Source organism: Lynx canadensis, chromosome A2 (genome assembly GCF_007474595.2).
Source record: "Lynx canadensis isolate LIC74 chromosome A2, mLynCan4.pri.v2, whole genome shotgun sequence".
NCBI classification, from domain to species: domain Eukaryota; kingdom Metazoa; phylum Chordata; class Mammalia; order Carnivora; family Felidae; genus Lynx; species Lynx canadensis.
Genome location: NC_044304.2, coordinates 94,005,125 through 94,028,104, shown reverse-complemented (window position 1 = coordinate 94,028,104; position 22,980 = coordinate 94,005,125). Strand labels below are relative to the sequence as shown.

The 22,980-nt window shown below is 36.4% G+C and overlaps 1 protein-coding gene across 3 annotated transcripts in view; it reads right to left on the bottom strand.

The window, feature by feature from the left end:
- CDK14 (cyclin dependent kinase 14) overlaps nt 1–22,980 on the bottom strand; it is a 513,369-nt gene that overhangs the window by 159,343 nt on the left and 331,046 nt on the right. For all 3 annotated transcript variants that reach the window (XM_030307919.1, XM_030307920.1, XM_030307921.1), the window contains one exon: nt 16,784–16,904. In XM_030307919.1, the coding sequence (XP_030163779.1) occupies nt 16,784–16,904 (121 nt within the window). The remainder of the gene's footprint in view (nt 1–16,783; nt 16,905–22,980) is intronic.

The following is a 22,980-nucleotide window of genomic DNA, read 5'->3' as shown; positions in this document are numbered from 1 at the left end:
TAAATTAAAAGTTTATTTTTTTGAAAAAAGGCAAAATGAAGAAGGACTGCATCTCCTTGGGACACTTTATAGAATTAGTCACTTTAAATAGAAGAGCCTTAACATTTTGAGTTTTCACCATATGAGAAAAAAAGAACCTCTATACATTTTGATGAACTCTTCCTTGGAAGCGCATGAGCCATCTAGAACTGCAGGCTAGACTGTGAAACATCAGTTAAGGTTCAACCTGAAATAACTTGGGCAGCAAACTAATCAGAGATTAATTTTGATATAAAGGCATTTGAAAACTGATATACATACTCTTTGGCAAAGGAATTCAAGAAGAAAAATTTATCTGTATTACTAAGTTTGCAGCATTAGCAGCGAGTGTGAATGCAGAGAAAAAATGGGATTCCCAGAGAAGGGGCAAAATACTTTTTCTCCATCACATTAGGGAACAGCAAATCTTGCTGCCACTTCTCTGGGGAGGCTTCCTGATCTCTCAGACTGGGTTAGGTCCCCTAACTCCATGCTTCTTGTGTTAGTTCCTACAACTGTAATATATATACTTATAAATGGATTAGCCACTGTCATGGTTCTTAGAACCAGAAGTTGGTCTCCTACTTTTAAAGATACAGTTCAAATGAGTCAAAGTGGTTATGGCAATAGAGCAGTCCTCCCAGACCTGAATAAAATAGGGTTGGGCACTACAGTCACCAGTTAAGATTCACTGTAATGTACCTATTCATTAAAGTCCTGTTGGATAACTTTATATCTTTCAACTAAAATAAGCATTAATTAGATCCATCAGCTCTTATACTCAAATAATATCTGCATTTGACACATGGCATTTCAAGGGGAGTATACTCAATTTTCTCATGAAGACATTAATATTATGAGATGTTAATTAACTGAATAAATGATTATCTCACCTGAAGAAGTATAAAACAGGACCTAGAGGTTATTATTTTTCTGCTTGGCATTAATCTTATTCTGGTCAGCAATCAATAGTTTGGTTCAGTCCCAGTACACAATGCAGAAAGACTTTAATATTTTAAAATACAGTGCAATTAAAATCTCAAAAAAAAAAAAAAACTCTGCCGGATTTTAGCTAATCTTACCCATTTATTAGCAAAGGCTTGAGATTCCTGAGGATAGAGAGCTGTAAGCAGAAGGTGACAGTTTCATTCTCAAGTAGCAAAGCTTAAGCACAGGGCTTGGGAAGGATCATGGCACAGTGTAGCCTGTGCATTTGAGTATGTGCACAGAGGACAGCGACCCACCAAGCTCACACTATCACCTTGAAGGGAGATCTGTTCCTTCTCATACAGACTTCCCTAATTGAAAGTTAGGAGGCCTCCAGTTCAGAGAATCATTGAGAACCATTCAGAATGATCTGCATATCAAAGATTTGGATAGAAGGCTGTAGATAAAGACAGTGCCCAGCTGCTTCTGGCAGGAAGAAAGCAGATGAGCAGGACCATAACTCACTGCAAGTTAGGTCTTTTGTCTTTGTCTTACAACATTAGGCTGGTACCAGAAATCTCCTCAAAGCCTATGTGTCCATCAATAAAAAAGCATCTGAAGCTTTGCTTCTCACCCTTTACTGTGTATGCCAATCACGTGGGGATCTTAGTAGAACGAAGATGCTGACTGACTAGGTCTGGGCTGAGGCCTGAGATCTTGCATTTCTAACAAGCCTCTGAGGCAATGAAGATGCTACAGGTCACAGGACCAGAAACTGAGGAACATGAATCTAAAGGAACCTAGGTTGAAAGAAATTTTATAATTCAGGTTAATTCTTGGAATGTGTATTCAGGTTCCAGCCAAAGGGACAACAAAGAAACAGCAGACTGGTGAGATAAATTAGATTGAATGCTGGATTCAATCTGAATTTTACACACAGGAATGCAATACTAACTCAGACAGGTTCCACATTAATTAACCTAGTAGGTAATTTTATTTAGCCATTGTTCACTGAAATATTCCATTATGCAATTAGAGCTAGTACGATTTGATGCACCAAGGTGGCCATTTATTTATGTCACTTTTCTCTGCTGGAATGTATGTTTTTATAAAATGGACCAAAGAGTTTTGTTCCCTAGGAGGCTAGCTTCTAAAAGATGAAAATTAAAAAAAAATTTTTTTTGCTTTAACTTGTAAGAAAACTTATTACATGTAACAGATGTGATCTTTTCACATTGGCATTTGCAGTGTTTGAAAAGTGAAAGATTAAAAAATTACATTCCACATGCCCTTGGTGACTATTGAAGGAACTGAATTGATTAAACTGTCACTCATCATTTACTATGTGGTTAGTGGTTCATTAGGCACAGATAGGCACAATATATCTTAGTCAAATACTTCTGTGGAGTACTTGGCTCTCAAGAAATGAAAACAAAACCAAGCCAAACCCTAGATTGTGTGTAAAAGCCCATCTTGGAAAACATTCAATTCAAAACAATAGACCTTTTATACAAGGGGAAACTCTTAAGATCTATTTTTCAAGCTATGAAACGACTTAAAAAGTTATACTTACAAATTAACCATATCAGAACAAAAATTAAACAAAAGCAAAGAATGAAGTACAGGAAGTTAATATAGTTCAGTAAGGTCAAGGCCCAGGGTGACCTGCTGCTGACTTGGGAGGAGAAGCCAGGCAGATGAATGGAAGCCACCTTCCCAGCATCCATACCTAAAATAAGACTTAGAAGAAGATCAGGAAGCCCACCCATCTTAAAGTACCAATGGCATTAATGTTCCTTACGTTACAATAATTTAATATCTATCTATCTATCTATCTATCTATCTATCTATCTATCTAAGTATATACATTCCATTATACATATATTCTCATGTGTGTGTATTTTTAATCATATCACTTTTGCTTTCTGGTCCAGTTACCTGATGTAGAAATTCAGGAATCATCTGAAACCCTTGCCTTTCCCATATTACTCTCATTCAATCATCAAGCTGTCATATCCTAACTATTCCTAAATATTTCTCCATTCAGGTCTCCAACCACTTTCTCCCTCCCTCCATTCCCTCCTTTTTCTCAACTGCTTCTTAAACTCTGTCCTTCTTCCTTACCCACAAATATCTGCTGTTTCACCCCACGGTGGGATACTTTTGTCCACGGCATGGCCTAAGTGTTCCTCAGCCCAAAGTTTTGTCAACTTTGAGAGATGGGTTTGACATGTCAGCCCAAGTAATTACTTCTTGGTGACCCTTCTTTGGCCTCCCCCCTCTCCTCAAGTAACCACCAAGGATAGTTTTATCACCTTTGCCTCTGAGCTGCCACTGTACTAACTGCATACCTGTGTTATAGCTTGCCACACTGCCTTTCCCCCTGACTTTGATGGAATGGATGGATCTTTTCTATCTTTGTAAGTCTGAGGACCTGATCCAGTGTCTGGTACAAAATTGCTGTTCAAGGTAGGCCTGCCTGGCTCAGTCGGTAAACCATCTGACTCTTTATCTCAGGGTTGTGAGTTCAAGCACCAGGTTGGGTGTGGAGCTTCCTTAAAAGAAGAAAAGTGTCCAATAAAATCCTTAAATTGAATGAATGAATGAATGAATGAATGAATTGCATAAGCTGTCTGAGAAGTGTACCTAAACTGCAGTAGAAACGAACTTGATTTAGAACTAATATTATTATATTAAATGCAACAACAACAAAAAAATCAGTTCAGCAAAATATCTAAACCAAATTTCACCGAAATATCTAAACCCTAACTTCATTTGTAAGGCACTCTGAAGGAATTCCAGCGATCTCCATGGAAACCTCTGGTTCAGTGGTACAATTTACTTGAATGCTAAAATCTAAAGCTGGAGGAACTTTATTTTTATTAAAAATTTTTTTTTAACATTTATTTATTTTTGAGACAGAGCATGAACAGGGGAGGGTCAGAGAGAAGAAGACACAGAATCTGAAGCAGGCTCCAGGCTCTTAGCTGTCAGCACAGAGCCCGACGTAGGGCTAGAACTCATGGACCGCCAGATCATGACCTGAGCTGAAGTCGGCTGCTCAACCGACTGAGCCACCCAGGCGCCCCATGCTGGAGGAACTTTAGATGATGCTTAAGACAATGTCTTGATTTTTACATGTAAGGAAACTGTACTACATCTTTAAATGTCTTCATTTCAGTCCCAGAACCTGAAACTGTGACTGAATCCTGGGCCAATGATCCCTCCATGATGTCAGACTGCCTCCCCAGTTAGAACATTTCTACTTGGTTGGGCAGGTCAGATTAGAAAAAGAAGGAATAAAGATGGCAAACTGGTTCTTATTACTCGTGACACAAATGCTAACAAGAATAAAAATAAAACCCAAAATCAAAGCTTCAAAATTAAGGTGCAAGCAGAGAAAACAATTAAACTATCCTTAAAAACTAAAGTCTATCACCATTGTCCACATACTGTAAATAAGACTGTTGTCAACATTTAAAAATGTTTGAAAATTCAAATCAGACTCCCATAGATAATGAAGATCAGAGATAAAAATCTTAACAGCTATGGTTATATAGATAAATGGGAATATTTGGACTAGGAACATTGAGAAACTAGTCACAATTAATATGAAAATGGAAACAGGAAACACCCTTACTGAGGACTACTATAAGGAAAAAAAATGTAAGACTCAAATATTGCATTGGATAGCAAAAACATTTTATTTCTTATACTATGGAACAATACAGGAAGAGAGAAATCCCATTTGATTGGTCATTTAAAATGCTACCAGTGAAAGCACTTTTTGAAGGAATAACTGTAGACCAGGCAGGACAAGAGAAAACAAATTAATAAGCCTTGCACATCTTTAATTTATTTATATGACAGCTGATGCAGAACAAGAAAATTGTAAGATTTCTCCTTGCAATTGTATTAATCCTCCTGCAATAATGTGAAATGAGGAATCAGGAAAAAAATGTTCATAGGTATTCTCTTAAAGATCAAAGCAAATGACATATTCAAATCTTTTTAGAGAAACCACCATATCTGCATATCACGAAGAGAAATCATTGCGGAAACCTTCGTGTAAATTACTCTATTATTCCATGAGGAGAATTCTGAACTTCAATTTAGAGTGGTGAGCTGCTATAGTTAGTTCCAGTCATCACATGGCACAGTTGAACTTTGATGGGCCATGGGTAAGAATGTTGGAATAGGCACTACGAAGATATATTACTGGATGGATGATATCTGACAGTAAAATATTTGACAACAATCTGATATCTTAAGTAAAAGGAAGACCTGAAGGCAAAAACATCCATTTTTGGGTGAAGTCTGTGGGTTTTGTGGAATATTTTCAAAGATGTGCCCTGGAATGTGGCTGTGCAGATTAGACAATTGGTAGCACCAGTGGGTGCTGCTTGAGGTCAAGGACCAGGTCTTCTTCACTCTTGAAACTCTGGACATTCTGTAAGGTTTTGTTGAATGAATAAATGAATGAACAAAGAGACCCCATCCTGTGCAAGGGAGATCTTTGTGGGAAGGATGCTGCCCTAGGACCCCAGAGGCTTTTTTTGTTTTTGTTGTTTTTTCCCTGTGCCACCACCAACCACCTAATGTGGGCAACATAACCAAGGACCCTCAGATTTGGGGGAGAGGGCACAAGGAGTTAAAATGGCCATAAAATAACAACACAACAAAATTATGAATTGATTTTACTGAGTTGCTAAATCTCTGAAACAGTTTCTAAATTAAACATGTTAGGATTAAACGACAAATAGATGAAAATTTATAGAGTTAACATAATAAAGTTTTAAAATTTGTTGAGTTTATGTTAGGCTCTGAATATATACTGTTTTCAGAAGCAAACATGGTAAAAGCTAGTAATCAAGGAAAAAAAAAACCACTGAATTATCAATGAGAAAGAATAGAAAAGCCTTGCCAAGCTCTACAGAAAATGCAATTATGCAAACATCCCATTCTTAGAATCTACTGTCTATGGAAATACAGAGAAACATAAAATGTCATAGCAAAGGATGAACAACTCACATGTGTATAAGAAAATAGGGAGCTACTCAGATTCTGGTTTTTGTTTTAAATGTTTTTATTATTTTAATTTTTGAGACAGAGACAGAGCATGAGCAGGGGAGGGGCAGAGAGACACAGAATCTGAAGCAGGCGCCAGGCTCTGAGCTGTCAGCACTGAGCCCAACATGGTGCTTGAACCCATGAACCACAAGATCATGCCCTGAGCAGAAGTCAGATGCTCAACCAACTGAGCCACCCAGGCGCCCCTCAGATTCTGTTTTTAGTAACATCATGCTTCAGCTATGGGCCTATCTGAAGGTACGTGCAGCAACCTCTCCAGCCCAAGACCTCACGCATCTCATGTTGGGGGGAAGGGACTATTCACCACCTCCCGGCCTCCTGTCTGTGTCTCCAGGCCCTGATGCACAGCCTGCCAGACCCCCAGTCCAGTCCTCTCCCTTCTATTCCTACTTTGGTTAGAGCCAGAAGGAATGAAGCCGGGGCACCTAGAGACTAGAGCAGGGAAGCGGATAGGAGAGGCACCTAGAAGTGTTCTGTATAGGCTGAGTTTTTAGCAGGGATGGAGGGCCCTTAAGACACCCGAGGGAAACCTGAAAAGAAGGGGAGGGAGTAGGAGGAGAGAACTTGAGATCTAGCTGCTCTCCTTTCGGCCTCAGAAGGGTGACAGAAATGGGGAGCAGAGGACAGGACTACCAGATGTATGGCCTCAGCCCTTCATGTCTTAATACTAAGTCTACCTCCCTGCCCCCCATCCCAGCATTGGGCCATGGTTGCTGGACCTGGGGCTTGTTGTTTTTCAGTATTATAAGCATGCCAACAACACCATAAAGCATTTGGAGTATGAAAAAAAAAATGAAGTGCCTGTCACAGACTATGATTAAGTTTTGTTTATTTTTTAAATGGAATTTGGCAGGCTGTTTTTGGCCACTCATAGTTAAGTTTGACTTTAATTCTTTTCCAATTATTGTATTATTTCTTTCTATCCATGAATGACATCTTTTACCAATACGAATCTAAGGACACTACATTTGAAGACCAAAACTGAAGAAAAAAAATTACAAACATCAAGATTTCTCAATTATACAATATGGTATCTAAAATCAAGAAAGCCACTGGTACAATTAAATTGTATTAATTCATATGGCAATATACCAGTAAATTAAAGAACACTCCAGATAGTGTAGTATCCTGAGGAATTAATTCACAAATGTCATAACAGTATAGAAGTCTCTACTTCCATCCTTCAATGAACAGTATCAAGTAGACATTCAAATCCCTTTACTAACCACAGTCACACAATGATATTTATACAAGCTCCTAGTTTTCCTACAATTAGATTTCCATTCAATCATGTCCTTCCTGTACACATAAGTTAACAGTCTACCCTTTCACCTTCATTGGATTAGAAACTTTATACTGAATGAAACATTTGTTGGAAGAGTTTCACTAATTGCTTTTGCTTGTTTTAATAGCAAGTTTATGTTGGATTCACACAGACCATTGATCCAAAGGACTGCTTTCTGCAGTCAATTCTTTAAATTCATGTAAAATTTTCATCTTGTTAACAACTATCACTTCACGTTCTATTCCCTTTCATCACTAGCTCATCAAAAGCCATAGAGATTTCTTTTTAAGTTTGTTTTCATAAATAAAGCTGTCATGATTCACTAACAGTTAGATGGTAAAGGTGACAAATTTCCACTGCCACACTAAGATACCGGCAGTCAAGAGGCTGCTGCCTGCACTATGCTGTTTGATTGGCTGCTACACATTAGCACCTACAACTCAAATCTGTGTCCAAGCAAAATCACAAAATTCTACAGAGCAAGGACCTTAGGAGTCAACTGTCCATAGTTAAAGCCACAAATATTAAATTATCAACAACAGTAGAACATGTGGTAAAATGTGCGCAGACCTTCTTCACCAAAGTGACCAAAGTGTCAGTTAAGGAATACATTTTAAAGAAGGATAAAATAAATAGATGAGGAAGCACAAGTGGATGAGAAAAAACTTTTTTTTTAGAAGATGTGGATGAAGATGTGGGAAATCTAAGTTGACCATAGGCAGTTACTACTTCAAGTTATAGGCAGACTATTTACTCAGGACAACTCGGGACTTGGAGATACAGGTTCTAGAAAGTGTGAAATGAGTCTACAACTGGAAGTAGAGTGGAGAACTGGAAGTTTATGCAAAGAAATAGACCCACAGGTCTTCTCTGACCATCTGGGTGTTTATTCTCTGGAGAAATTAAATCCAGAAGGCCTCAAATTGAGAATAAAAGAGATTACGGTGAGGTACAGAGCTGAAAAAAAGGGAAACTAAGTGAAAAACATGTATACTGGTCTCTGTAACCATCAGCACCCCTCTCCTTTCTTGCCTTGAGGATGCCAGATGCCAGGAATCAGCATCTGAGGAAGAACAAAGGCTAGGATTTCAGACATTGACATTTGGGGATCTCCCAATGAAAAGTTTAGCTTTTTGACTCAACGATATGTAATAAACTGATCGGTCAGCTGGTGCCCCCTAGGTATACAGATTTGTAGTACCTCATTTATGAAAGTAAATGGACAGGCCAGGATTCCCTCCTCCCCCAATGCTGTATTTGAGGAGAGCTTCTAATAGAAACCAGAGAAAAAGGAAGTGGGTACTTACATATTGGTAACTGAATTTTTCAGAAAAACCAAAGGTTTACAAGATAAAAAGTTGTAAAGCAAGGGGCACCTGAGTGACTCAGTCTGTTGAGCATCTGACCTCAGCTCAGGTCATGATCTTGAAGTTTGTGAGTTCAAGCCCCAAATCAGGTTCACTGCTGTCAGCTTGTCAGTGAGGAGCCAGCTTTGGACCCACTGTCCCTCTCTCTGTGCCTCCCCACCGCCCACTGACTTGTGCTCTCCCAACAATAAATAAATATTTTTTAAAAGTTATAAATAAAAAATATTTTTAAAAATTTGGATTAAGCTAGGAGCTTCAATACCAAACTATGATAAATTTTCCAAAAAGTGAAGACCGAGAATATGGAAGGAAATAAATTTTAAAAAACTAAGAGATTTTCTAAAAACTAATATATGTATGTCTTTATATTGAAGAAATCTACCCAGCTCCAGTTGAAAAAAACAACCAAAGCACAGTATCATGAAATTTCAGTATATCAGGAGTAGAGAGAAAAGTCTAATATTTTCTAGAGAAAAAGTATGAGGGGGCATACTACCAATGACTGCGAGAAAGAATAGAATCAGATTCTCAGTAACAATAGTAGAAGTGCTAAAGAAATTAAGCAATGCTTTCAAAATTCTGAGGGTGGAAAAAACTAATTATATATCCAGCCAAAGTTTAAAATTAATCATATGTGAGAGTGGAATAAAGACATTTTCAGAAAACTTAGAATTTGAAAATTGTATCTCTAATGCATTCTTTCTGAGTACTAAAGAAGGAAGACATGGAGTCCAGGAAATATGGGATCTGGAACCAGTAAAGGTCCAGAAGGAAAATGAATCTAACCCAGAACAGACCTTAATGAGGTGATTACTTACAGAGGTGTAAGGGAACCAATAAGACATAGTGAAACACTAAAAGGCTAGCAACAGCAGGAAGCCATTACCTGCTTTAGAGCTAACAGCCATTATTCTCCCTAGAATTAAGAAGGCCAAGTATTACTGGAAGCTATTAACAACTAGAATCATGGAAGAAGGGCATACCCACAGAAGTTATAGTCAGTCATTTCCAGAAATATGGACTAAAGGAAAAGAATTAAGGAAGACATATTCAGTCTACTTCTCCCTGTCCATTACCTGAACCAAGCTGGAAACCAGCAGCCAATGGCAGCTTGGAGGATAAGTTAGGGGTTAGCGTCCAGGACTAGGGCCTGGCACAAATGGACAGAGCCACAGATTTGGAGCGAAAACAAAGACTATCTGGACCTATATCATAGTAGAGGATCATATGGAAGCACAATGTGACAGATATCAGCTCTGCTAAAGCAAGGAATCAGAGAGCTGAGAGGAATGTTTTATGAAGCTGAGGGAGGGAGGTGTCAAGAAAATCAATGGGATTAATAGATTGATGATGTGATTGAGCATTTGAAAATTTTTTTCATATGTAATTGACAAATATCTTTACACCTATCATAAGAATAATAATAACAAAGACAACTAGTTGTAGAAATCACAGACAATTATAAAGTCCAAGAAAACCAAAGGTTACACAAGAAGAATACATCATCTATGAATACTACTTGACTTACCATGATAATATTAATATTAATATGTCAAACTATGATACAGATCTTTATGGGAGCATAAGTGAAGCTGGAGAGGGGTAATGGTGATGAAAGAAAATTACATCTCATCTACCATAAACCCTACTTAGTAGTTAATCTAAAATACTCAATCAATAAATAGCAATATAAATATAAAACTGAAATATTTAACAGACCTATGGAGGTAGATATGAAAAGAGTGAAAGCCCTTGCCTCTGGGAAATAAGAGGGTTAAGTATGGTAAGGCAGAAGATTATGTTTTTGCTATTATACTGTTGTGGTCCTTATTAGTTATACCTGAAATAGTTTTTTGATTGGAAACTGAAGGATAGTTAAGGGATTAGTCAACAAAAATCACATGTAAGGAGTGCAGCAGAGACAGAACCTAATTTAGGCTTTAATGTGTTTCTACTACACACTTGCCTCTCCTTAACACAGCAAACCACTGCTAGTTACATGATTACAGAAATGATTTCTGATTTCTACATGAATAAAAACACAAATCAAAACATAAAAGGTGCTAGTGTATAGCCAATTTTCTCTAAATTTGGAGGACTTAATTTATATATTTCCAAATTAAACACACACACACACACACACACACACACACACACGAAAGTAAGATGAGAACATCATAGGTCAAAATTTCTTTCTAATTCTCTAGACACAGACAGTATGTTAATCTCCCTAAAACCAAATATAGAATCCTCCATTTCTCCAATATATCCTGTAGCCGTTGAATGCTATACTTCAATAGAAATGCAATATATTTGGGTTAGCTGATTAACATACTAAGAGCTGACAAGGAAACTATTCTCAGCATTTGTGGAGTCTTACATTTCCTAAAGAATTTCACATTCAATCACCTCTTGCAATTCTCAAAAACTAATGAGGCAGTTGAATATATGCAGGGCTTTCTTAATATTGTGAAATGTAGTCATTGTGATGGCTATTCAAACTCATCCAAAAATCAGTTTGTAGGTAGCCATTTACTGTGCCAACTTTGATAGAAACAGATAAATTTTAATTTGTTTTAAAAATATTAGTAGTGAAGATACATATAATGCCTCATTTTATATGTTAGTATTTAGCTAAATTCTCACTAATAAATGACCAACATATCCATTAAAACACACATACACATGTTTCTCTCACAAACACACATGATGAACAACTATGGGATGTAAAAATCATAACCCATGCTAAGCTTTTGATAGAAAAAAATAGAACGGACTCCTTCTGCACTCAAAATCCATAGCTAAATTTAACACTTTGGTAACCACTCTCTAAGCCATAATAATCTCAGAGAATGTACTTTTGGAGATGATTCATTATCAAGCAATGTAATAGAGTTTCTGCATAGGCATCTTGAGTTTGTAGCCATAGTCCCTTGGGTCTGAATTAAGCACTCAAAGGCATTAGGCTCTTCTGACAACTAGTATTTGGCCAATTATGCTCTAGTGCTTTATGAGAAAGATGGCCAGATGTCCCAGTTTAAATCTCTGTTTTATACCCACCTGCCCTAGCAGAAATACTATTAACTTTCAAAGATATCCTGGTAAGGATGATATTCTACATGGTCTTTCTAATTTTAGGGACTTCAGTAGTAGAATGGGCTCAGAAACCATGGCTGTCCCATAAGTTCAGCTTTCAACCACCCAGATTCCTGATGATACCCTGTTCTTTTGTTATGTTCTATTGCATTGTCAGAGGCTATGCCAACGAGTCACTGGATCATGTATTATTCAACAGTTCTCAAGAGCTCTTAAAGAGTTGTTACTTTTGACAGTGATTAATTTGAATCCTCCTTGGTCTTATGAACTGATTAATAAGAAGTGTGTAAATAATGTGACAGATAGATGACTTTATGAACTCCTGAAGTGCAATTCTCATTCTTACTACCATTCTTTTTGAATGGAGTCATCATTTTAGCAGAAGTGGTAAATGAGTAATGGTTAGAGTTGGGAAAAATACATGTCCAGCACAGATATTGGCTCATGAAAAATGTATTCAATCCAATGAATCCACGTTGTAAGTTATTTCAAAGAAAATTCCTCCTGAATAAACGCATAACACAGAACACTGACATGAGGGGAGAAGGCAGTCCACAGCCTGCTGATGTGCGAGTGAAAGCCACCTACTTTATTGAAGCATGTAAAGGATCCAAAAGATTAGAGCATAACTAAATATAAAAATGGATTGAATGTATTGAGTTTTAGAATCACGTTACTAGTGAAATAAAAACCAATTTCTTATAAATCACCTTAAGAGATAAGCATATATGTTGTAAAAAGAAAAGGTTTTGCAGTGAGTTAGCCCTAAGTTTGCATGTTGTCTCTACTTACTAATTAAAAGACCTCTACTATCTTATTTAGTCCGTCTGTGTTTTGTTGCCTTCTACTGTGTCATGCTGTAGTAGATTAGTAATCAAAATGCTAAGAGAAACTTAGAAAACAGTCTGTGTCCAATAAAGTATTTATTATTTGTACTATTATTATTACTATTAAGACTCAATTATTATTACTACTATCACTCAGTTACTCAAGGCAGAGACCTCATATAGAACAAATTTATTTTCAGGGTGGGGGTGATAGTAGAATTCATTTATGCTTCTCTCTCATAAAACACTGGTAAAACAAACCTGCAGTCCCAGGAAATCTTATTTATAACAAAAATTTCCTTGGTTCAAGAGTGATCGTTAAGAACGACAGAAATCTGCATGTTGCCAATATGTATGGTGATTAGACTTATTTAATAAAAAGCAAAGCTAAATGGCCTTATAATATTCAATAAATAGGCAATTTCTTTTCAGATATATGCAAAATCAATTTGGAAGCAGACATTTTTTCTATATATCAAGACTGGTATGGGAGTTTTTCCTAACCACCCAGCTGCTACAATGTTAAATAAATTAATTTTAATCTTAATCAGAGATGTAATAGAGAAAAGGGTGATTTAATATGCAATCTCATTACATTTGACAGGCTTATTTATAAATGATTTGCCCCACATTTTGACAAGCATAGTTAATATGTTAATTAGCTTTTAAAAAGATGATGACGGGAAGAGAATGGCAGGCTCTCCTTCACACATCATGTTGGGGAGGGCTGTCACTGATTCCACAAGGTAGGGCCACTACATATTGTGGCCCCAGAAGCACTGTCATGTGGCTGAGATACTATTACTTCTTAGCTACATTAGTCACCTTCTGTTAAAAATTAATCCCTTGTAAGTAATCCCAAGTGACCTTCCACTTTAGAAAACAAAGGCCGCTCTAAACATATTTATGAGATTCTCTAAAGAAACAGAAAGCTTATGCAGAGCAATGACCTCCACGGCTAGAGCAGAACTCCCTGACAGGGGAGGAACTACGCAGATAAGCTGCTTTTCACATCTGCACTTCTCATAATGTGGTTCTCAGTACTCTGTAAGCCTTTTGGTTTAGAAGCTTAAAGATGAATTCCTATGCCTTGACTTTCAAAGAGTGACAAAATCCAAGAATTAAGAGAAGTTATACACGAGACAACGTCCAATTTGATTCCTCTGCCTAAATCCTCTTTCATGGAGGGAGACAAAGGTATCAAAACCTGTGTCTCCTGCTGTGTTCTGGAATCGCACAGTATGTTTATACCTTGCCACGGTGCTGGAGACCCAGTGCAGTAAATCATAACACGGTGAGCTCTGATTTTCCGTCACTTGCTGCCAATGTTAATGCGTATGTGTCTTCATTAATATTTTTACTGCCTGCGGCTATTTAAACAGAAAACTGGAAAATGTAACACTGTGTAGGGATCGTTAGTTTTTAGTTACTACCCTACTGCCCCAGGATGGTAAATGAACTGTAAAAATCGCCTGAACCCACTACCACCTGCCTCCCCGCTATTGTTCATGCATTCATATTTGCACTTCTCCTTGGTGCAGCTGAGCCATGACTCAATTACAGTCCCATTTCCAGTTCTGTGAATACCCGGCATCGATGTCATTGATTATGCAAAAATCAGTGCCCTGTGAACTTCTCTCTAACTGGAAAAATATATACACTTTATTGGACTTAGAGGATAATAACAAAATGGCTTTTAGAAAACGGCTTGGAATGAAATCAGAGTGAGAATGACAGGCATAGCATAGACATAACTCAGATTTTAGGGCTTGAAAATGAAAAGCCATTAAGCATGAGAACTGCTCAAATACAACACATTTACTATTTGGTTTTGGCAATGAATAATCTTGGCATGTAGACAAAAGGGCATTTGGGGTCTTCTACTTTGTATCAGTTTTCCTCCCTTCCACTTAAATAACAGTCTTCCTCTTATGCTTCATTATGTCTCTGTGTAAAGCAAATTAATAGAAAGTACCCAAGCCTTCTTCAAGAGGATGAACACATGCACACACAGATGTCAAAGAAAAAAAAGGTGGGTGCCCCAGGTTGGGGCACAGGCTGGAAATCAAATACTACATACCAGAAACAGAAATATCAGCAAGTCATAATCCATGTGGTTCCTTGTACGTTAAAGAGCACTTTTAAAGGTTTGGAAAAAATTAGCCACTAGTGTATAAAAAACAGCTTCTTCCGATTATGAGGGTAGAGTCTTAACTGAACTGCCAAGCACTAAGACAAGACTGGCCCCAAGCCACAAATATTTCCAAACTATGTTCTATCAGTAGAGTCCTTAACTGACCTCACTGAAAGACAACCTAGAATTTTCATACTTGAAAAAGAGAAAAATAGTCCGTAACTCGAGAATATTAATTAATGCTTATTTATATATCCAACTCCCAATGGTGAGGCAAGAAGGAGGAAGGGAATGAGAAAGTTAGTAACTGATATCCTGATGTAGTAACTGACCTTTATTTCCAACCTTTTCCTCCATTACCACTAATGATCAAAATATGTATTTTGCCCAAGCCCCTGACTAGCCTTGGGGGAAAAAAGTAATTGTGTAAACAAACAAACAAAGAAAACTGTGATGAAAAAATGAATTAGCTTAGCTCCTTAATAATAGATGGTCACCTTTGTTCTCTGGGTTTTGGAATATGCATTACGATGGTATTAGATTTATTATAAGGCATCACAAAATTTATGACAATAGATTTTAGGCTGTTTGATGATCCAGATTCTTTTATAGCTCTATTGAAAGCTACAGATCTACACCCCATAAAAATAAATATATTCATGTGTACGCAAAATGTTGCATATATTTTCAGTGGTTTCACAGATCCTGAAATCCTATTCTTGGGCAGGGGGGTGGTGGTTGCTGGAACCTAAATTAAGAAAATCTACATTGTGCCCTACATCACAAGGAACTTGATTGTTTTCTCACTGTAAAATGTTTGGATCAAAAACATCAGGACAGAAGCCAGGCCCCTCATTACAGCCTAATTTACTGAAAGCCAAGATTACTGAGGGAAGAACAATGAAGTAAGTACATGGCAGGAAGATAAATAACACATGGGGAAGTTTTATCGAGGTCATAAACATTATAAGGACATGTAGCTGAATTCTGCATATGGGGGCATAATCATTCATGGAAGATGATTCCTAGGATAAAATAGCACAAGTGTTATGTGAGTTGTTTTACTTTGAACACAATTTTGAGTCTAGAAAAGAGATTTTTCTACTAATAGAGGACATTTTCAAGTCACTAAGAAGCCTTTCCTGAGTACTAAAAATAAGATTATTCCCAGGGTGCCTGGATGGCTCAGTTGGTTAAGCATCCAACTCTTGGTTTCAGCTCAGGTCATGATCTCACAGTTCATGGGATCAAGCCCTGCGCTCTCAAGCACAGAACCTGTTTGGGATTCTCCCCCCCCCCCCGTCCCCCCTCTCTCTGCCCCTCCCCTGCTCATGCTCTCTCTCAAAATAAATAAATAAACTTAAAAAAAAGAATATTCTCTTATTTGATTATTTGATTTAGATCACACTGGATTGGGAGCTCATTATACTTTATAATTAATCATAATTATCCATTAAAACTTATTAATCTTTGGGCTTCCTAAACAGGTTTTTAAGTTTTGCTAAACCATTGTGTGAAACCGAGACTCTGTTGAAATTAAACTTATTGTGATATTTTCAAAAAGTAATTGTTTTATATCATTTAGGTTATTTGTACCCAGCTTTCTAGAGTGTACTGCACCAAATTTAGTGCCTACACCAAAATTTTCGGACCAGTTAATTTGAGCTTTGTTGTTGAACTTAAACATGTTTCCTACTACTTCCAACCTATACTACTGTTTAGAGATATATACCTCCTTGTTATAAAACAGAGCTGCAAATTGAGACCCTTAGAGAGAAAAACCATTGTACTGACAGAAAAATACTTCTGCCCCTTGTCCCTCAAGAACCATTACCAGACACCATCTGCAAGGGAGCCTTTGATTAAGGAATATTCTCAATCATGCTTTAAAAAAAAAAAAAATCCAGCAATACTGCCACACACAGGCAAACACTGCTGCACCATTAATCTTCATTCAAACTATTAGAATGTTTGTCTGGGCATGACCCAGACCAGGCATTACAGATAGATTAGCTAGAGTAAATCTTCCATTTCTCACCACATGTCAAGGCAGGTGGAATATTCTGTTGAGCCCAGGAGGACATCTGGAGGTCTGTACCACAAGGTAACGACTTCATTGGAGTATGTGTGGCTAGGGACAGATTTTGCTCTTGCAAGACCTGTGGAATACAGGAAACATAAAGAAGTTGATAGGCATTAATAGAACAAGGGAATTTAAATTTGAATGTTCACAGTTTTAAAAGGTCAAACATGACACTGTAATACAGAATCACAAATGCCATGTCAAGGTTACTAGAAAGGCTGGGGAAGGTATATTGTGTTCTACCTGTTTCAAATAATGCTAATAACTGATAGATCAATTGTTTTCCTACTGAAGCATCATAAATCTGATAAGTCCTAGAAGAGTAAACAAATAATTCATAAATGATTAGATATTACACAGAAGCTTAGAAATCTCTTTGACTTTCCAAAGAATGTTCTATAGAATTCTAGTTCTGAGGGTTATAAGTAAGTGCTACAGAAAAAGATTCCAAGGTCAAATCATTTTGGGAAAAGATGGTTTAACAAGTTAAAAGTTAAAACAGGTCTTCATACTGTACTACTTCTCAGTGTTCTTAATTATTCTAATGTGTATTGTGAATCTGAAAGAAGAGAATATGATGCTTTTCTCAAAGGGTTTTTCCAAAGCTTCTTTTTCTTTCAGTGTTCTGTTAAATGCTCTGTGGGAAACATTTATTTAGGAAGATCATTTGAAAACCACCTAAATAAATAATTATAAAGGAATACTTAAATATGAAACAATGGGATGACGAGGTCTAGTATAATAAATAAAAATGTTTCCTAAGAATTTAAAAATGGAGAAAATGGTCATAGTATGTTGTGCTAGATTATGTGCAGTTTGACCTCATAACCATAAAGACTTTAGCATTAAAAAAAAAGAATGGCAGAAAATATTTGAATGTCTTCAGTGGCTAGCTCTGGAAAATGGGATCATTCAGTTTTGTTCTTCACTTAATACACTCTTCTCAATTTTTTCCCCAAGTTTCCTACAATAAATATATAATTTCTTTTAAAAATCACAAAATCTATAAATGTTCTTTTTAAAAGAAAAAAATTCAGCTTTCTATCTGGGTATGTTCATTAATGACAAGTGAAAAGTATTATTTATCACTGTGAGGCTCAAAGCACATGTACCATTTTTACAATAAATGTACCATAACATTTATTTTAATGTTCTGACAATTTAAATTCTTAAGTAGTACTTAGGGACATAATTTTTTTCCTGTTTATTAAATACTTGATAGTCCCTTAACTGTATTATATGAAAATGTTAAAATTAAGAGGACAACTGATGAGAAATTTCTAATTAATTCAACTATGGTTAGAGTAACTCAATTTTTTCTCTAACACAGGTTTTATAATAAAACAATAGTATATTATAAATTGTTTCAAGTTTATAAGTATTCCATATCAACATGTACAAACTAACACACACATACTTATATATGTTCTCCAACTTTTCTATACATGAGTGGAACAACTATTTTTAATAACAGATTTCCATAATAACCTCTACTTCTTTTCTCTGCAAAGTTTGATCCTATCTCAATTCAGGTAAAACTGAACAATAGATAGGACAATCAGAATGGTAAAGTGTTTCCAAAATTTAATAATCCCATCAGAAGATTTAATTCCTCAAATTAGCATGTTTCTACACACAGACCAAAGAAGTACAAGTCCTGAAATAGGTTCTGACTTGTTCCATATGCTCTTGTCAAGTGAAATGGGATGCCAAAAACATTCAGGCTGGATTCCCTTGGTTTTTCTGAGGCCCTGTTGACAGAAAGCTAGGCTAGAGGGATAGGAGAATGAAAAAAATCTGAGATTTTCTTTGACAGCTCAAAAGACCAGGCTGGTTATAGAAAATTGTGGTATTTCCCATTTCAAAGAGAGAATAAAAACCTCAAAATAAGCTAGAAATAGTATAAATCTAAATAATTATGCGATTTTAGGTCCATTATGTTCACTCCGAATGTAAGTTTGTAAAACTGGTTAAATACATCTGAAAAATATAAAAAGAAAAAAATTCTTTGTTTCCATTATTGTCCTCCTTCCCATATGTTTATTAGGTCAAGGACTACGCAAACACCATTCATATGGGTCATATAACGTCTCAAATCAAGAGTGAAAATGAATTTGCAGTATCTAGCTTTTTAATGTATTAAGATAGTTTCTTAAAATGGTTTGCATGTTAATGTGCCATATTGAAGAATGTTACTATATTTTTAAGAAACACTCTTTATCGCTTGAGAAAAACTTTTCTATCCTCTTACTTTGATACAGTCAATTAAGACATTTTCTTGTGGAAATGGTCCTGTATGTTGATAAACAAAAGGCTTTAACCCTGAAAATATGTCTGTTCAGTTAAAAAGATTAGTAAATCCCGAAGTTTTTCAGGGAGGGAACAAATTATTAAAACAATGAATCAAAAAAAAAAAGTATACCTTGAAGTAGGATATAACTACATTGTTAATCCATATTTTGGTAAAGATATTGCTATGTATTTACAGTCATGCATCAAAACACGCTTACTCATGCAGAATTTATTAAACCGCATCCTCCAGTTGAAGGAAAACTGTAGGACAGGATTAATTAGCACAGCATGTGTGAAAGCTTTCTTTCTCTGTTCCTTGTCAGTTGCTATGGTTACACTACAGGAAGAGAGCTACACTACCTTTAAAAAAGGATGAAGTTCATGGGTTATTATCAAAACTTCTTATATTAATGTTTAGTTTGAATTAAAGAGTCAAAAAGCAAAGTGAAATGCTAAACAGATGGGTACAGGTTATTTGCACACTGCCACTTTGACGGAGCATGTGCATAAGAAAGGGGACATCTAAAATGGCTTACATAACAATTCATCATATCCCACTTTAAGAGGTTACCATTTCTAACTAAAGAAAAACCCTAGGACAGAGCAAAAAAAAAAAAAAAATCCTGATATTTAAGTCCTATTGCCAATTATCCAAAGTTGGGCAACCTTGATACTACCTAGCACAGAAGCATCTGAGATTTCCAGAAGAGTGAAGCTTTGCAGTTAATGTCTTACCCAATGAAAGAATTCCACTACATATATCTATGGTTATCCAACATCTGCTGCCACCTTGAACCTGGTTCTCTCCTCTGGGACGGACACAGAATAAATCATGTGACAATGCTTCCAACATTTGTGCCGAACAGACCAGTTGTTCAGCATCAATCAATAGACACTCATCAGGCCTTATCTGCAGTGGACACTGTTGGCCACCCCTCTTTTAAATTTACTCATTTGACTTTTTGGATAGAGAAAAGTTAACAGGAGTGTCTTGGTCTCCATCTAGGATCTTTCCCTACATGCCCTTAACTGCTGGTTTTGGCTAGGGTTATAGAGTCAAACCAGTCCTTTCTCAAGTGTATGGAGGTAACTGTGGCTAGTGCCATGTTTTAACATCATCCAGAGGCGATTTCTCACAAGATTTTACCTCCAGCTCACATTTGTCCACAGGTTTAGGTCTGGGGCTATGCAATTCCTTACTAGGCATAGGTATAAAGATATTGTACAGGCACTCAACATGACCCAACTACAAGTCCCTACAGTCATGTGCAGGGAATATGCCATGAGTCCAAGAATAAATGCATTTCACTGCTTCAGGTTCCAAAAATGATTAAAAAAATTCTTTTAGCTGTACACAGATATACATTAGATTTCATGTTCCATGTACAAATTCCAGTGAATCCCTTGTGCAGACAGTTTAATTGGGCAGGGATTGAGTAACCTCTAATTCTATGAATAAAATTGCTAAACCTACCATAGGGGTACAAGGATGGTAATTCCCATGTCTCTGCTCAACTCTTTGACCAAGGAATTGAGAAATAACTGGCAACAATGACTTGTTTCTTTCTAATTATTTAGAATGGCAAAAGCTAGATGGACTTGCAAAAACCAACTGAAACATGATATAAAAGCATAGCTTCCACCATTTCCCAGAGGACATGCCACTGTTCTGTGCTTGTCAGTAGTTTTGTTTTTATATCAGAGTAACTCCTATACCCCCCCTCAACATATCTCATTTCCCAAACAAAATAATCAGAAAGAGTGTCTTGCTCTTAATCACAAAATCAGTATTTCTAGGACAGCAGCGCTTTTCTTCACAATTTGATTCCAAACAGACATAAAATCCTTGGGTACTATTTTACCATCTGGCAGTTAGTCTGGAAAGGGAAAGACTTCTCTATTCCATGTGCCAGTCCATAGAGTAAGGGCAGAGAAAGGCTTTTATGTATTTTTTTCCATTCCACAGTCCTGGGAACTGGTCAGAGACTTCTTTTCTCATATAAATTTTTAATGGAGTCCCCTCCCTCCTAGAGGATTTATATTAATACCTTATGATGTGCTAAAGCAGTTTGAAAGTTCTTTACTGCTGCTCTTAGAATGTACCAATAAACAACCATCATACAAAACAAAACAAAAAGTATTTTCTTCTGGTGTTCTCCAGAGTTCTGGCTTTAACCTCTTCCCTCTGCACCTGGTAAGTTTTCCTGGGTGATCTGAGTTATTCTCATGGCTTCAGTTACTGTCTATATGCTAATGACCCCAAATAAATATCTCTAGCATCAATATTCCCCTAAAACTTTATATTTTTATATTAAAAAGCCCACTTAGATCTTACGTAGGTATCACAAATATTTTTCCTGTCTGCAATTCTCCCACCAATGTTATCTCCTCCAATGTTCTAGAATTTACCACCAAACATCACCATCCATTATTCAACAAAGCCAGAAGGCTTGTTTCATTGTAGGCTCCTTCCATTTACAAAATTACAGAACTCAATGGATTTTACTTTATAATTTCCCTTTTCTTCTTCCTTCTTCTTAGGTCCCCCTCATCTTTTGCTGGATTGTTACACTAACCGAAAGTCTGTCCATGGCAAACAATTATCAATTTCAAAATACTTTCTAAACAATAAAAAAAATCTACATTTGTTGAAATTAATTAATAGAAAGTTATAATTTGTTTGGAACACTCTTCAGTGTGAAACTTAATAAAAGATTTCAATGTCCAATCTTTCCCCATAAGCACTATGAAAGTTGGACATTCTCCAATCCCCTTGCCCATTTTTGCCATCATAGGAAGCACGAAATGTGGGTATTTGAGGTTATTTTCATACATTTAATATCACCTGGTATTACTTAAAGTGGAAAAAAAGTTTTAGGATACAATTATAATATCCTTTTCTTTCCTTTGATGAAACATCTTTGTTTTCTTTTTTGTCCAGATTTCTATTTTAACAGAAGCTAGTCTTTGCAGGATTCCAAAAATCCGTTAAGAATGTTTTGATTGGCATTTGTTAGAGTTTTTCAACTGAATAGGAGTAATCTTTGAAAATAAATTCTAATAAAATCAAGTCCAGAAGCCATTTTAACATGCTAATGCAATATTTTATTTTACTCTGATTTTATTTAATTATCTTTGATTTTTTAAAGCTAATAAATTATGCCTAATTACTACCTATCCTAAAGGGCATAGATTTTTTATCTTTCCTTTTATTTTTTTATTTTTATTTAAATTTAAGTTAGTTAACATATAATGTAGCCTTGGTTTCAGGAGTAGAACCCAGTGATTCGTCTCTTACATATGACATCTAGTGCTAATCCCTAAGAGTGCCCTCTTTAATGCCCATCACCCATTTAACCCATCTCCCTACCCATCTCCCCTACAGCAACCTCAGTTTATTCTCTGTATTTAAGAGTCTCTTATGGTTTGTTTTCCTCTCTGTTTTTATCTCATTTTTCCTTTGCTTTCCCTAAGTTCATCTGTTGTGTTTCTTAAATTCCACATATGAGTGAAATTGTATGTCTTTCTCTGACTGATTTCGCTTAGCATAATACACTAGTTCCACCCACATTGTTGAAAATAGCAAGATTTCACTCTTTTGATCACCCAGTAGTATTCCATTGCATATATATACCACATCTTCTTTATCCATTCATCAGTCGATGGACATTTGAGCTCTTTCCATAATTTGGCTATTGTTGATAGTGCTACCATAAACACTGGGGTGTATGTGCCCCTTCAAAATAGCATTTTTGTATCCTTTGGGTAAATACCTACTAAGGCAATTGCTGGGTCATAGGGTAGTTTTATTTTAATTTTTTGAAGAACCTCCATACCGTTTTCCAGAGTGGCTATATCAG